General features: G+C 29.0%; 1 protein-coding gene across 1 annotated transcript in view; it reads right to left on the bottom strand.

Moving 5' to 3' along the window:
• LOC148276406 (limbic system-associated membrane protein-like) overlaps positions 1-11,527 on the bottom strand; it is a 119,404-nt gene extending 107,877 nt beyond the window's left edge. Inside the window, exon 1 of the mRNA XM_088234310.1 lies at positions 11,184-11,527. Coding sequence (XP_088090436.1) covers positions 11,184-11,185 — 2 coding nt within the window. The 5' untranslated portion in view covers positions 11,186-11,527. The remainder of the gene's footprint in view (positions 1-11,183) is intronic.
• Positions 11,528-15,083: the final 3,556 nt, after the last annotated feature.

Raw genomic sequence — 15,083 nt, 5'->3', positions numbered from 1 at the left:
TTTTCAAAAAAATTTTAAAAATCAAAATAGTTTTTTAATGAAAATGATATTTTTACGAAACGGTGAATTAGGTTCTGTATCATTCTGCTATGTTACCAGAAAAAAAAAAATTAATAATTAACAACGTGATTTAAATATAAATTTTAAAACATATTATTATTTACCTATAAATAATGTCTCAAAACATATATATCTCTATAAGAATATTCTTTTTTTAATAAAACACATCATCATCATTCCCTTTCCGCACCTGAAGGTGCATAGGGTACTGCGTTTGTACATTAATTGCAGCGTATCTTGATCATTTTTTGTTACGTAAAGGTAAGATGACCAGTCTTAGGGTTCAGGTACTAGCTCAGGGCCCCGACTACATTTGGAAGTTAACATTTATCTTCAATTTTATGTAGAAAGTATTATTCCGTTTTCTGTATGAAAAGCAGAATATGTATACAATTTGACATGCCTAACCTGTTCAATTATAAGTTACCGATGAAAATATTTTTAATGTTCATGCAAATATACTCATTTTCGTACGCAAATATCGGTTTTCCTTTATGGACAGTTGAAGATAACTCTGTTAACTTCCCATTTTAATCGGGGCTCAAGGACAATGAAATATTCTGGCGTAAAAACACACTTTAAAATAAATATTTCATATTAACCATGTCGGGAATCGAACCTGAAATCTAATTCATGATAGGCAAAAGCGCTGACCATTACACCACGAGGCCGACGAGAAAACACTCACTGCAGTTTAATATTAAGCGTGTTTTCTTTTAAATATAAAATAAAAACCTGGAGGTTACGTGTGGAACACAACATACGACAAATGCCAGCCTTGGCTTTGTAGGCTAACGTTCACCCTTTTTACAAAATTTTCAATCATATTTTGACATTATTGTGGATAAATTTTGTCAGTAATTCGTCAAATTTCTGTTTAGAGCTCCGAAATTGTCTGTGAAATAATTTGCATTAACTTTTTCCTTCAGAAAATTTTAAAGAAAAAAGTCCAGAGGTGTAATAACACGATCTTGGTGGCTAATTAAGAGCTTTCCGCCCCGAGTTAACTCGTTCTGGAAATTTTGTCTGCAATAACTGCATTACTTCTGCCGCAGCGTGGCAGATTGCACCATCTTTTTTAAATCAAATGTCATCAATATCAATTTCATCCGACGCAGGTCACTAAAAGTTACTTTATTGTCGCGATTATGAAGACCATTGACGGTAACTGCATTGCTGTTTGCATTCTCAAAAAAAATACCGGCCAATGATTTCGCTCGTCCAAAATCCACTCCACACGGTCATACACGGTGGGTGCATAGGCTGCTGATGGATCACTCGTTGTTTTTTGGTTCCCTGAATTCGACAGTTCTATTTATTGACGTAATTATCAAGATGGAAGTGAAGATTTTTTGGAAAAATCAACATTGTTTTGTTTCTCTTTCGTCGTTTTGTATCGCCCGTTTATCCAATTTACGAATGTTTGGTTCTGCGCATAGTTTATTGGCATTAGATAATATGTTAATTTTACAAGAGTGCATCTGCAGGTTTTTAGTCAAAATTTGTTGCAAATAGCTTCTGAAGACGTTAAATTGTTGACAACGATGATGAATGGAGGTAGATGGGAGTTCCTGTACACTTTCTCGAACCGCCTCAATCTTTTCAAGTGATCAACTTGTATGAGAATGGCCACCTAAAGTACTATCCTAAAAAGAACCAACAGTTAAATTCTCCGCAGTGCTTTAAGATGCGACATTTTTGAACCGTCTCTGTTGACTCTACTGAAAAATACTACATTACCTAACCTCAAACTTTATTGATCTCTTTCGAACATTTTTTTATGAAGGTATGTGGACACTGCTAAAGAGATTTATGTTATAACCTTCCTTTAATAAAACCAATTTAACATTTCACATCACAGTTCTTTAGTAAAATGTTAATTAATTTAATACAAACAAACATACTTTTATCCGACCCTACTACTAATACCTTATTATTTTTTTTTAAATTTGTAGCCAAGACGAAAAACATAAAACATTTAACACGTGGTAGCAGATTATATGTTTTAGATATCTAAGTACTTGTTATTTGATATTTCGTCTTAGTTTAATTAAAAGTCTTGACAAAGGAGCAAACATGTTCTGAAACCGGTATCAGTAAATCGATATATTTTATTTATTTTAGTGATTTTTCATAAAATGAATAAACATTGATATTATTCAATAAAAGTAGTTCAAATAAATCTCTTGTGCCTCGTGGTGTAATATTTAGCGCATTTGTCTACCATGTAAGAGATCTCGGGTTCGATTCCCGACATGGTTAATATGAAATATTTACAAAGGGAGCTATTTAGATCGAAATTTGTTGCAGCACAGAGCGAAAACGTTTTTGAGGAGGAAATATTTAAACATCTTCATTTTTTTTTTCATTTAACTCTCATTCAACTAATTCCCTCAACTCTATCTTCAGTTGACTTTTGTGAAGAAAAAGAACTGAAACCTTTATCATGCTAGTAAAAATTTTTTTGGTGAATCATTTCACCTTCTAGGCAACGCTTGAAAACAATTTATTTTTTTTTGTACTTCTTATATCAGTAAATAAGATGGTTTGAGTATACTCAAATGGTTCTAAACTGGCTGAATTTCTTTTCTGGGAGTTAATTAGATCTAAATTTTTACAAAAGAAACGGAAAACATTTTTAATTTGAGGATTAAAGAAGTGTTCAGAAAATAGGGATATTTAAACAAAGTCAAAATGGTAAATGTTACACAGTTTGCAAATTGGCCACTCAAACCAGCCACTGATTAAGCAAATCATAGGACTTTCATATTTTCTTGTTGAAAATGGTTTTTCTCTCCGTTACAACAAATTTTGATCTAAATTATGTACGTGCGAATTGGGGCTCGCATAAAATAGGCAATCAAGCTTACAGTTCTTTGAGGTTAGAACATGTCAAAGATTTTGACGCTAGAAAAGGGGCTTGGCTTGCCGTTAGCCCCTTTGTAAAAAGGAATCAATAACCGAGCGTAAATGTTGAACTTTCACCTTTCCGAAATATCGCAAACTAATGACTTTTGTATATTTGAAAACATTTTCTTGCAACTAGTAAGTTCGTCGTTTGTCGATTCAGTTTGTTTTTGTCCAACAGACCAAAACACAAATCTGCAGATAAAGAGTTTTAAAATATTTTTTACGAAAAAGGCATAAATAATGATTTTGACTTAAGACAAATTCGTTAAAAACCCCTCAAACAATTTTTTCAAAATATTTTTTTTTATATTAATATAACATATAAAAGCTTTTTCAGAACTCCTTTTCACTAAACTAAATTTCGTTAAAGACGGTCTGTTAGACAAAAAACAAACTAAAGAGACAACAAGTTGTTCAAAAAGGTAATTAATCACTTGACCATGAAACAAAAACATAAATATAACCTGAAATTTTAATGTTTGTACATATTTAATTTTAAACACTTTTTTTCTAATTTAACTTGATTTTTCTTTCCTCGTTTTTTGCACCACAACAGGCCTCCAGTTTTTTTTGTATTTCTATTGTAATTCCACGAATTTTTCTATGAAATCTGTAAATCTCAACATGAGACAATATTGTTTTAAGGGAATTAATGATTGATGTACCGTTTTGGAAATGATGACTACATACGTATATTCTAAATCCGTTTAATTTTGAGTAACGTAAAAATAAATAAAAAAAACATATTAATAATTTCTTTTATTGTCTTGTTCCTTTCCAGTCAGCATTATTATCTTAATCATAAATATATGAATACCTGTGGTATAGGGGGTTGGGAAGGTTGTACGGCGTCTATCATGAACCCTATAATAAATGTTCGAAAGTTAATAATTGGCGTGTTGCTTCAATATTCCCATATAAGACATTGTTATGTACTGGACATTAAAAATTTAAAAAAAAGAGTCATAGATATATTTCTGGTCATGTGGTTACTCGATATATTTCTTGATATATTTGATATATTTCTGGTTATACATTTTTAGGAGAAGCCTAAAATTTTGGATGTTGTCTAAGGGAAGAGACCATTGCAAGAAACTGCTGCGAGACAGTGCATGTATTTATATACTATTAAGTGTGTTGTTCAAATGTAAATTAACATTTAAATTTGTGTTATAATTGTTATTTTTAGTATTATTTAATAATATGCATATTTTGACTTTCCATTATGTTGTATCCCAAATAAACAAAAGACTCTAGGCTTTATAGAGCAAGGGATACGTTATTATTTTTTTTTGCAATATGTATCTTTGTACGAAAAAACAATTTAAAAATACTTAAGCAGTTCATCTACATAATATATAGTTTATATACATATAAGGGCAGAAATGTCTTCCTGTTGACCCGTTCATTTTGAGAAAATAAGTGGCAAAATTAAAAAATTTTAGGTAAATATATTAAAATCATTTTATTTTTAATTTATTTTAAAATAAAACAGAGAAAAACATTTATTTCAAGAAATATAAACTAAATAAAAATCAACACTATACTATCACAGAAGATATGTTAAACAATATGCATAAATTACTGTCAAACAAACTTATATTGCTCAAGCAACCTAACTTTACCCAATTGAAGTAACTTCATTCAGTCTTAGTAACTTTGGCCTGTCTTAGTTACTTGTCTAAGTACAAGTATTGTCCAAAATAAGTTACGTTTCCCTGTCTCTGTTAGTATGTTTTCATACTAAATAAAAAAATATATAATAAAACAGAGACTGAATAAAGACCGATATTATTTATAATCATGATAAAATGCAGCTATTGTACCAAGTTGATTTTTAAAATAAAAATTTAAATCGAAGCATTTCGTCGTTATAGTAGAATACCGACGGATGTGCGAAAAAGTGACTCAAAAAGGTTTAATAGAGACTTTATAAAATAAAAAGTAAATAACAGGATCATAAAACACAGATTTATTTGCCAATAATCATTATATTGCGGCGTTCGCTGTGAAAATATTTGGTAGTAATATTTCTTTTCTTTTGGATTTACATTAGATTACTGTTTTACATTTTATATTTGAGGATATTTTTTAACTTACTGTGATGTTACTTGTAAAAACTTGTAATTGGCTTGTTTATCATTTGTTTGATTTGCAAATTAGATAATTAAAGCTGTTGGGTTTCCGAATAAAGAATAAGAATAAAAAGACAAATAAAATATTACTATCCAACTATCAAAGGGTATACTTTTGTACTATGTAAAGTTATGACATAAAGTGAAATATTTTTTTTAACCAGTTGCCTGTAAAGTTTAAGAAAATCAAATGCGCTTTTGTTCTACGATCATGATGATATTAGGAGCAAACATTCAAAAAACAATTTATGTGATTTTGTAAAAAAAACTGCATGTATCAAATTTTATAGTTCATATTTAAATCTTTGTGGAGAAACTGTACTTCTTTTTTAAAATGCATTTTTTCTCATAAAAAAATATGTCTCTAGGTTTATAAATTGTAATAAAACCAACTGATTCAAGAAGAAGTAAAAAAAACTGGAAAAACGTTTTCAGGCGTTGCCTAGAATGTGTAATAATTCGGTCAGATGAATTTTTTCACAACAATAGAGGTTTCAGCTCTTTAACTTTACAAAAATTATATTTCGTTGATTCCAAGCAAATAAAGGTCTTATGGCCTTTCATTAAAATTCAAAGAAATTTTTCAAACAAGTTCAAATACTGCTTTCAGTTTAAATTAGTACGAATAAATTATTATTTTCTGTTTTCTCTTTTATGTCCTTCTACTTATTTTTTTCTTATTTACTTGTTCATTCGAAATTCTGTAAATTCTAATAATTAAACAACTATAACAGTGTAAGTCACTCTCCAAGCACAAAAGTTAGTCTCTTTTTTGGAGAGTTACAGTTATAACATTTACTAGATGTATAAAAGTATATTTGTATAGATTTAACAAAACATGTACCATTCATGAAATATATTGATTTATAAAAATATTAAAAAAGTTTATTCAACAAATGGAAAAGTTTAAGAAATATAGATGTTCAAATATAAGCAAATGGTGAATGTGTTACACAGTATGTAAAAAGGCCACTGAAACCAGTCAATGACATGTCATAAACCCTGTAAATGCCTAGACTTCTATATTCCCTTATTTAAGGTATTCTTCATCCCTGTTGTAATTTGTTCATCTTTTTTTGGATGAAGTAGTAAATAAACAAATATTTTTTTACAAAACGCACAGTTTACCTTGAAAATGACTATATTGTTAATAATGTAGCAAAAGGGTTTTTTTTTGCCATGTCATCTATGTTTTGTAGAAAAGTCTATGTCGATATTTAAAAATCAATCCTTTAAGTTACATATTTCATCAAAGAATCAACCGTTTAGCGACAAAGTAATTTACAATATCTGATAATGTTTTCTGTCAATTTCCGTAGTCCGCCATTTTGTTTCTACGTTTTCGCTTTTTTTTTCATTTGTCTGGTTTCACATTAAAAATTTTCGGCATTGCGTGTTTCTAATATTAATTGTTAAAATTTCGTGACAAAGCATCGTGACGTGCGAGTATTATGGTAATTTAATTCGAAGAATGATTGGCAGTAGAATAGACGTTTGTTATAAACAATCCTTAAATTTAATTTAATAATATTTGTATTTCGGTTTTAAAATGATATAAATAATGATATCATCATAACTGTGGCTTGGGTCTTAAAGAGCCAAAGTCGATAATCTTTTAAGTCATCCAGTGGTGTTTCAATAAAAAATACTACCTCATACTCGTATGCATGTGTATACAGAGTTGTAAAATACGTTTTTTTTTTAATCAAAATCGACCCTCTATAAACTGTTGGCAAGAAAAAAGTAAATCTGGTATTAGCCTTTTAAGACTCGAGACACAGATAAAACAATAAAAATGAAGATTATTTTAGAGAAGGAATATGGAATTTCAGGCATTTACGGGGTTCATGACGTCATTGGGCAATGTCTTTACTCAACCGTATCTCTTCGGATATTGACATCTTTCATATTAGTGAAAAAAAGTTCAGGGAGGATTGCATTCTTTCTCTATAATTGCTGGGTATTTTTTATTTTACCATTTTTGTATATTTAAATTTTAGTGTTCATTTTTTCGTTTTATGTATGCATTGAATTTTTTTGTTATGTACATAAACGTTTTTAATATAAATAAATTGAAATTGAAATTGAAATTGAATTGGTTTTTTTAAGTAGCCACTTTACATACTGTAACATTCACCTTTTTGCCAATGTTTGAACATCTCTATTTCTTTAATTCTTCTATTTGTTGATTTTCGTGAGCTTGTTGCTTCACTGAAATTTTTTCAATCTTTTTTGTAACATGTTATTCTTATTTTTTCTCTAGTGGATGAATTTCAGTATTTGTCTACAAATATATTAACAAACCAAAATATTGTCGTAAAATAAACAAATAACAACTTCGTTTTCAACCGCTTATTTTTGTTTTTAAACTGAACAGTTTTATATACTATACCAACTTCTTAACTAAGGTATTCTTAAAAAATAAATGTTATCTTATTTTATTTTAGCTATATATCTTTATTATCGAATAAATAAAAATCAAAAATAGAGAAAAAATATATCACAAAGTATTTTGAATAATTAATGATAGTAAATATTTTATTCCATAAGGCAAGTAAGGGAATATAAAACTGTTTTAAAAAATCTAATTTATCTCCATTTTGATTTGATTTGTTTAAATATACCGGATCTAATCCCAAAGCTGTGCATTAAAAATGGTGAAGAGTGGTCTAAGAAAATAAATTAACAATATATAGAATGCTTTGTACTTTTATGCCAAACACATACATTGCATAACAATGCATATAACAATATATTTAACGCCTTTTCATAATCGAAATGCTAAACCAATAAATAAAATAGGGCTTTAATATATATACATACTTTTTTTAGGGCCAGACCGCGAAACTTCAGACGAACATTCGTCGTGGTAAGCTTTATAAAAAAAGGTATAAATTTTTTTTTAAAAGTCATCAAATTATATATTATATTTTATTATATTTTAAGATCTCAAAATGGAGTTAATCTTTGATTTTTCGGACTAGCATCCCTTCCGCAAACCCCAACCCCTCCTCGACAAAAAAAATTGCGGTAAAAACGTATTTATGCGTAGCGATACGCACCAGTCGCGGACAGGGGAAACGGCCTGGTAAGAGAGGGCTAGGGGTTTGTGGAGGGACTGTTTGTCCGAGAATTTAAGGATTTACTACATTTTGAGAATCCATTTTTAAATTTTTTTTTTGAATGACTGGAAAAATATAAGGATTTTTTTTAAGCTTACCATGAGGAATGTTCGTCTAAAATTTTGCGGTCTGGCCCTAAAAAACTTTGTATAAACCACTGATGAATTAAGTCATTGTTAAACTGTGAGAATCTGAGGGTTCCTTTTTTTAAGGGCTTTATGTATATTAATAAATACACAAAAGGCAAAATGAACTATGCAAGTTCAACCACTTTCATTTTAGTGATAAATTTAGCCAATGTTAAACTGCAAGAATCTGATAGTTTATTTTTTTTTCGACAATCGGAATTTCCATCTAAGAGTAGAAAATACTAAATGTATCTAGAATTCTGTGTTTAATTATATTGTACTATGTTAATGACGCCCGAATCTACTCATCAATCTAATATTTTTGGTAAAAACCTTTTTTTTTCGTTTTTTTTTTAAATACATAAGAAAACCAATTTACGTCTTACTTTTGCTCATCGACCCCAAAACGTTTTTTTAATTTTTTTTATTTGAGGTACCAAAATTAAATACAGCAAATATACATATACAAATTTAAAAATCATCAAATAAAACTAATAACAGATATCCACAAAAATACATTATACATTTTTTTTTTTTTTTTTTTAATAAAAAGAAATATTTGCGTTCTTATGATTTACCCAAATATTTAATTTTGAGGGCCATTTTCAACGAGTTGTAAATAACTCACTATTAGAAAATGGAATCAAGTTGGGGTATAGTGGGATTCGAACCACAGACCTTTGGTCCGTGAGTCCGAGACACTAGCCACAGGACCACAACCCGATCAAATTGACAAGTAGGTATACAAAATTTGTGTGTGTGTGAGAGCTAGAGGGTTGTTAGTTCTGTGTTTGTGCATGAGGGTATGTATTAGGGTTTGTATTAGGGTGTGAAGATGAGGATGAGAAGGTGTATATAAAGGCACGTGAGTAAGTATAAATTTAAATATGTGTTAGTTAACATTATAAAATTGCAAAATTAAGACATTGTAAGAATTATATTAAAATAGAGTGAAGAACGTAAACGAACATATCAATATTAAATACCACCAAATACTTAAAATTTAGTATGAAGTATTGATTTAAGAGCTCATATTTTAATTTTTTTTTATTAAAGGTATAAATATACGTAGAAGAACGTAGAATACGGCATGATTTTGAAAAATAAAAGTAATACACGCAAGCTCATCAGAATTTCGATAACTTAAATTAATAACTACTAACTTTGGAAGCTTTAATTAGTTTCCCTGGCCGCTATACTCTTAAAATTTTCAAATAAACCTCTATTAAACAGCCGCAGTATTATTTAATGTTAATTTTATCGAGACAAATACCACTACTTAAAATTATTTGTTCAAAACATGGTAGGAACACGATAAAATATTCAAACTAAATATGATATGACAAATGTAAAATTACCTATTTATTTATTTTTTTAAAATATAAATATATTGTTTTGAGATTTAAAGTATTGCATTTATAAATTTATTTATGTATAATAATCATAACATGGTGCACACGTAATGCTGCGTGTTGTTTGGATTGTGATATTATTTATGTTGTAATTCTTATTTTTGCATTTTAAAATAATATAAATGTGTCTTATTGTTTCCCAATTCAACAATGGGCTGTGGAGTCGTATTTAATGTTATCGTAGAGTTTTGGATACTTAAATTGTTTATGAAATATGTGGACTGTTGTAAGAATTATAAATAAATTGATATGAAAAATCAAAAAGTACGTGAATAAAATATAAACTAAATTTAGGTAAAATAAAAAAAAAGTTCTTGGAATTTTTGTTTTTTAAAGTTTTTTATTATGATCATATATATATAATATAAAACATATTATTTTTATATTAATGTTATATAAAAAATAAACATAATGCGGCAAATTAAAAATGAAAATTATATTTCGTTAATTCCAGGCGTATAAAGGTCTTATGACCTTTCATAATATGTCACTCTTATATCATTTGACTTAAGTGGTTCTCCATTTTTTATGACTTTAATTATTTTTTTTTTTCCTTAGTGACTCTTTGTTATACAGATATGTTTTAAGAGTTACCAAATGTTCTTTTGTGTTTCAAAATAATATTCTACAAATGTTTTAATTTTGTAAAGTAGGCAATAATGTCATATGAACATTTGAAATAAATAAAAAAATACTTTTGTTTGTATTAAAATATCTATGACGAGACACAAAATCTACACTTGATGCTCTGTAAACGGTATTTTATGTTAAAAAAACATTTATTGTGATCAATAAATTATATTAATAGTAAAACCGTCCTCGTAGTGTAATGGTCAGCGCGTTTTTCTACCATGCAAGAGGTCTCGGGTTCGATTCCCCACATGGTAGATATGAAACATTTATTTAAAAAGGTGTTTTCACACTAGAATATTTCATAGTCCCTGGATTGATACCTGAAGCGTAAGACCGATCATCTTACCGTCATGTAACAAAACTGATAAATAACTTGGTGTACCGATGCGGTGCCCAATACATTATTAGGTGTGGAAAGGGAATTATGAAAGTAATATTTGTTGTATTGGTCGTTTTGTGCCACTAACCAACTCCATGCAATTTTATTTAATGTGCGCAAAATGTTAACATTCGAAATGTCAACATTTTTTTATTTGCGTTTTTGACCACTAATCTTATTTAAATCATTCGAATGATAATTGCCCCACTTCTTTTATTTTACAGGAAAAAATATATTGATTACGCTTTTTTTGCAAAAACAAAAAATAAATCAAAAACGTACATCAAACGAAACATCCTACTAAGTTATTCAACAATAAAAAATAAATGCATTTACATAATGGGCGTTTATTACACGTAAAAAGACAAATTATATATGTTTTAAAAATATTGTATTTGACTTACATTTTCTTTAAAGCGCTGTGCACCAAAAACTCACATTGTTTTTGCCTTTACCGAGTTCTTCAATAAATTTTACATATTTGATCATAACTTCGTTCATTTGTCACTGGCATACAAATACTACAATAATATATCACCAAATACGCGCATATCCTATAGAAATGTTTTTCTTCTATTCTTGATTCACAACATGGCAAACTAACGGCTGCTTTTCCGAATTTTCACTTGGAAAAATAAATCAAACCGGGTTACGTAACTTCATAAACATTTCAATCAATTTTATCACTTTTTTGACAGTTTAAAATGATAAGGTTCGTAAAAATGGCACCGGTGCGACTTTTCCCGTGTAAAACTCGAAACCAACTGGTTTCAGCGCCTTACTGGGCTAACAGAGCCGAACATTTCCGAAGAGCGTCGGAAACACCCGAATAAATAGCCATACCAGCTTCCCTTTGCTGACGTAATTTCTCTCACTGCTTCCTTCTTGAACGCAATGTCCATGATAAAGTTAATAAAATTTGTAGGCACCACACCAAAAAAGTAGCGCAAATTACTCACCTCAATTTGAATACACTAATGATCAAAATATTTTTTTAATATGCGGCTAAAAATTCTCTGTAAATTTTAACACTTTTCTATATCGTTTGAAGGTTGTATTGGGAATGTCAACTTTCTCGGGGTATTTTTTATACTTTGGGCATTTTATTATGTGTTTGTGGGAAACTAGTTTTGTATTACAAACAAATACAGGGTGGATTTAATGACTGTTATACCCGACAGTAAAGTATCGAACTGTCCCATGACAATTCGTTTTCGAATTTTCTGTGACATTTACGTCCGTTTGTTTTGTACTTAATTCGACCGTAAAATAAATTATCCTATTTTTATACTTTCAGTTATGAAGTTGTAAATAACGACTAAGGCCGGATGTATTAAATAAAATAGGGGTAGTAATAATTTAACAGTGATTACGGCCAGTACATCAATTCCAACACTTTATGTCAGATTTTATTATTTTTATCCTATAAATTATAAATTCTTTTACGTTTTACCCTTCACATTAAATGTATCAAATAAATCATTGCTCGTAGCCTAATTTAATGGGAGCTAAAATTATTAAAATTTATAGCAACAGAAAGAAAAATCATTTTGAGAAAAGAATATGAAAGTTTAGGCAATTTGAAGAGCTTTTTTAATAAAAAAAATAACAAAAGCGTTTAAAATTTAAAAAATAAAAGATAACATTACCTACTTGCTTGTTAAAAAGCCATATTATATAAAAATCTCCACAAAGACTAAAATGTCAGTCAGTGGGTGAGCTATTGCAATTAATTTGTTTTTATAAATACAAAAGATTATAATATATATTGAAAAGAAAGCACGTATTCTTTCAACTTGTTTTTTTTTTTTAAATTTAAAAGGTTGAAATTTTACAATATTACACTTAAATGGTGTTAAGTTACAAACTAGAGCAAAATAATGTAAATAATACAAAAAATGTTTTTTTTTATTTCATTTAAAAGGATGCCAACCAAGGCTTAGAGCCATGTTTTAATTCGATAATCAAAAAATCTTTAAATCATAGTAAACATATATTTTTTCAACTGTCTTGAAATAAATAAGTTTATAATGTAGTATTAAATGTGTATATAAAATAATATCCATTTCTGAAATAATTGTTAACGTGTTTTCTGACTCATTGCTTCCCAAGTTAATCATTACAAAATCAATGATAAAAAAGTGTACAAAAAGCCTAAATTTTTTGTTTATGAATACGATAAAAATGCCAAATATAATATTTTGAAATATAAAAATTCAATCCAAAAATGAGGTGAAACATAATTTAATCAATTCCAGTTTATTAGTCAACATGCGATAATTTAAAGGTTTACTTAATTATTCAACAGAAACTCTTATAAGTGAAAATATAATTTCATAAATAATGCTATCGTGTAGATGACATTGTTAAAAATAACTAAGAGGAAACCATGGTTTCAGTTCAATAATATATGACTTTTTAATGGGTCTTAACACCAGTATACAATAATTATTAGGCTTGTTCGCATAAAAAATTACAGGAAACATTTTTAATGTAACAATATGAGACCTTATTCTCACCTCTTTAATTATGTAAATTTAAAGAAGAAATATTCGAAATACATACACGCAATGGAAAACCTTGTACGTTTTTAAAATTTTCTTTAACATTAATGTATGCAGGCTGCTTTCTTTCCCTTGGAAGTAAAGTTAGTACATATTTTTTATATTCATCACTGGTGCTGTAAATAATAAATACAAATAGTACTAGTTACACATTACCAGGAAGGGGGGGGGGGTCCTTTGATCTTGCATTGTACGATAAACATCCAAACACGTCTTGCAGTTAAAGAGTGAGTTTTCAATTATGCCAAATTTCAAAGATATGCGATATAAGATATAGATAATAAACACGTCTTACAGTTACAGAGAGCGTTTACGGTTTGAAATTTAGCCCTTCTTTACAGTCCAAGTGTTTTTGACTAAAAAAATCATTAACAATATTTTGAGTTTGTCAAATTTTTTGAAGACAAGGACTGGATTCAACTGAGATTAAACTGGGAGTTAAAGATAGGTTTTAGTTATTTTGCTTACCGAAAACCAACAGACCTAATTGATTAAGAAATGTATATATTCAAATTTAATCAAAATTGTAAACGTAACAAAATATGTAAAACTGCCTCCATTAATGCCTAAATTTTCAAATTCCCCTTTAAAAATATGTTCCATATCTGTTTAATCCTCTCTGAACAATGTGTAATTTTGTAAAAATATAGTTTTAAAAATTTGTAAGATTTTTATGATAACGTTTTTATTTTACCACCAATTTGTATATAAATAATCCATTTTTTAAATATAACTTGATAAAAGATGAACCGCCACATACTCTATACTGATATTTATTCCTAGCTTATTCAGATTCACAAATCTTATCATACATGCTTTTGGGTTATGTCTGCTTTTGACATGACCAGACTTGAAATTTTAGAACAAATAATCACACCATGTCTTTCTTGGTCGTCCTCGTCTAATGTTAACATTGCTTAGGATCATCCTCTTGCCAAATATCAGTTTTTCATTTGTTTCTAGCCATGTTATGTTATATTATGTGACCAAACTTCTTCATTGTTTTAATCAACTTTAATCTTTTCAACCTTTATTCATCAATATACCTTTGTCTCAGATTTTTAATTGAAACTATGCCCACATCAAAAGGGGAAATGTTGTGATGGTAGTAGTAGAAGTGGTAAATTGATTGACTCAACACAAATGAAGAACCGTTTTGATACATATAATAAAATAACATGAACTTGGCCTAGAAACAAGGCCTAAAATCTGTCATTTGGTTGTGCGAGTGATCACTCTAAGCACTGTGTAACATTCACGATTCAGCTTTCTTGAAGAGATCCTGTTCAGATAACTGCATGTATCAATATTTGGTTTGACTCAGAATATCATTTTCTAATTTTTTATTCCAAACTGACTAAATAAAAACAATGTTTGAGTATGTCCAAATGCTTGCAGACTGGCTGAATTTCATCCCTAGGGAGTTATTCATATTTAAATTTATTTCAACAGAGAGGAAAAACATTTTTGAGAAAGGAATATGGAAGTCTAGGCATTTACAGGGCTTATGACCTGTCATTAATTTATAATAATAATAATGTTTGGATAATTTATATAGCGCCATTTTTGTGGAAATCACCTTGGCGTTGTCATTGGCTGGTTTAAGTGGCCACTTTACACACTGTGTAACATTCACCATTCTGCCCATGTTTGAACATCCACATTTCCTCAACTCTTCCATCTGTAATCAATGACAGGTCATAAGCTCTGTAAATGCCTAGACTTACATTTCCTTTCTCA

The sequence above is a fragment of the Micrasema longulum genome, unplaced genomic scaffold, assembly GCF_059751315.1.
Source record: "Micrasema longulum isolate JH-2025_06_02 unplaced genomic scaffold, ASM5975131v1 h1tg001224l, whole genome shotgun sequence".
Taxonomy (NCBI): Eukaryota; Metazoa; Arthropoda; class Insecta; order Trichoptera; family Brachycentridae; genus Micrasema; species Micrasema longulum.
The sequence above is the reverse complement of the archived record's forward strand: the minus strand, read 5'-3'. Positions and strand labels throughout refer to the sequence as shown.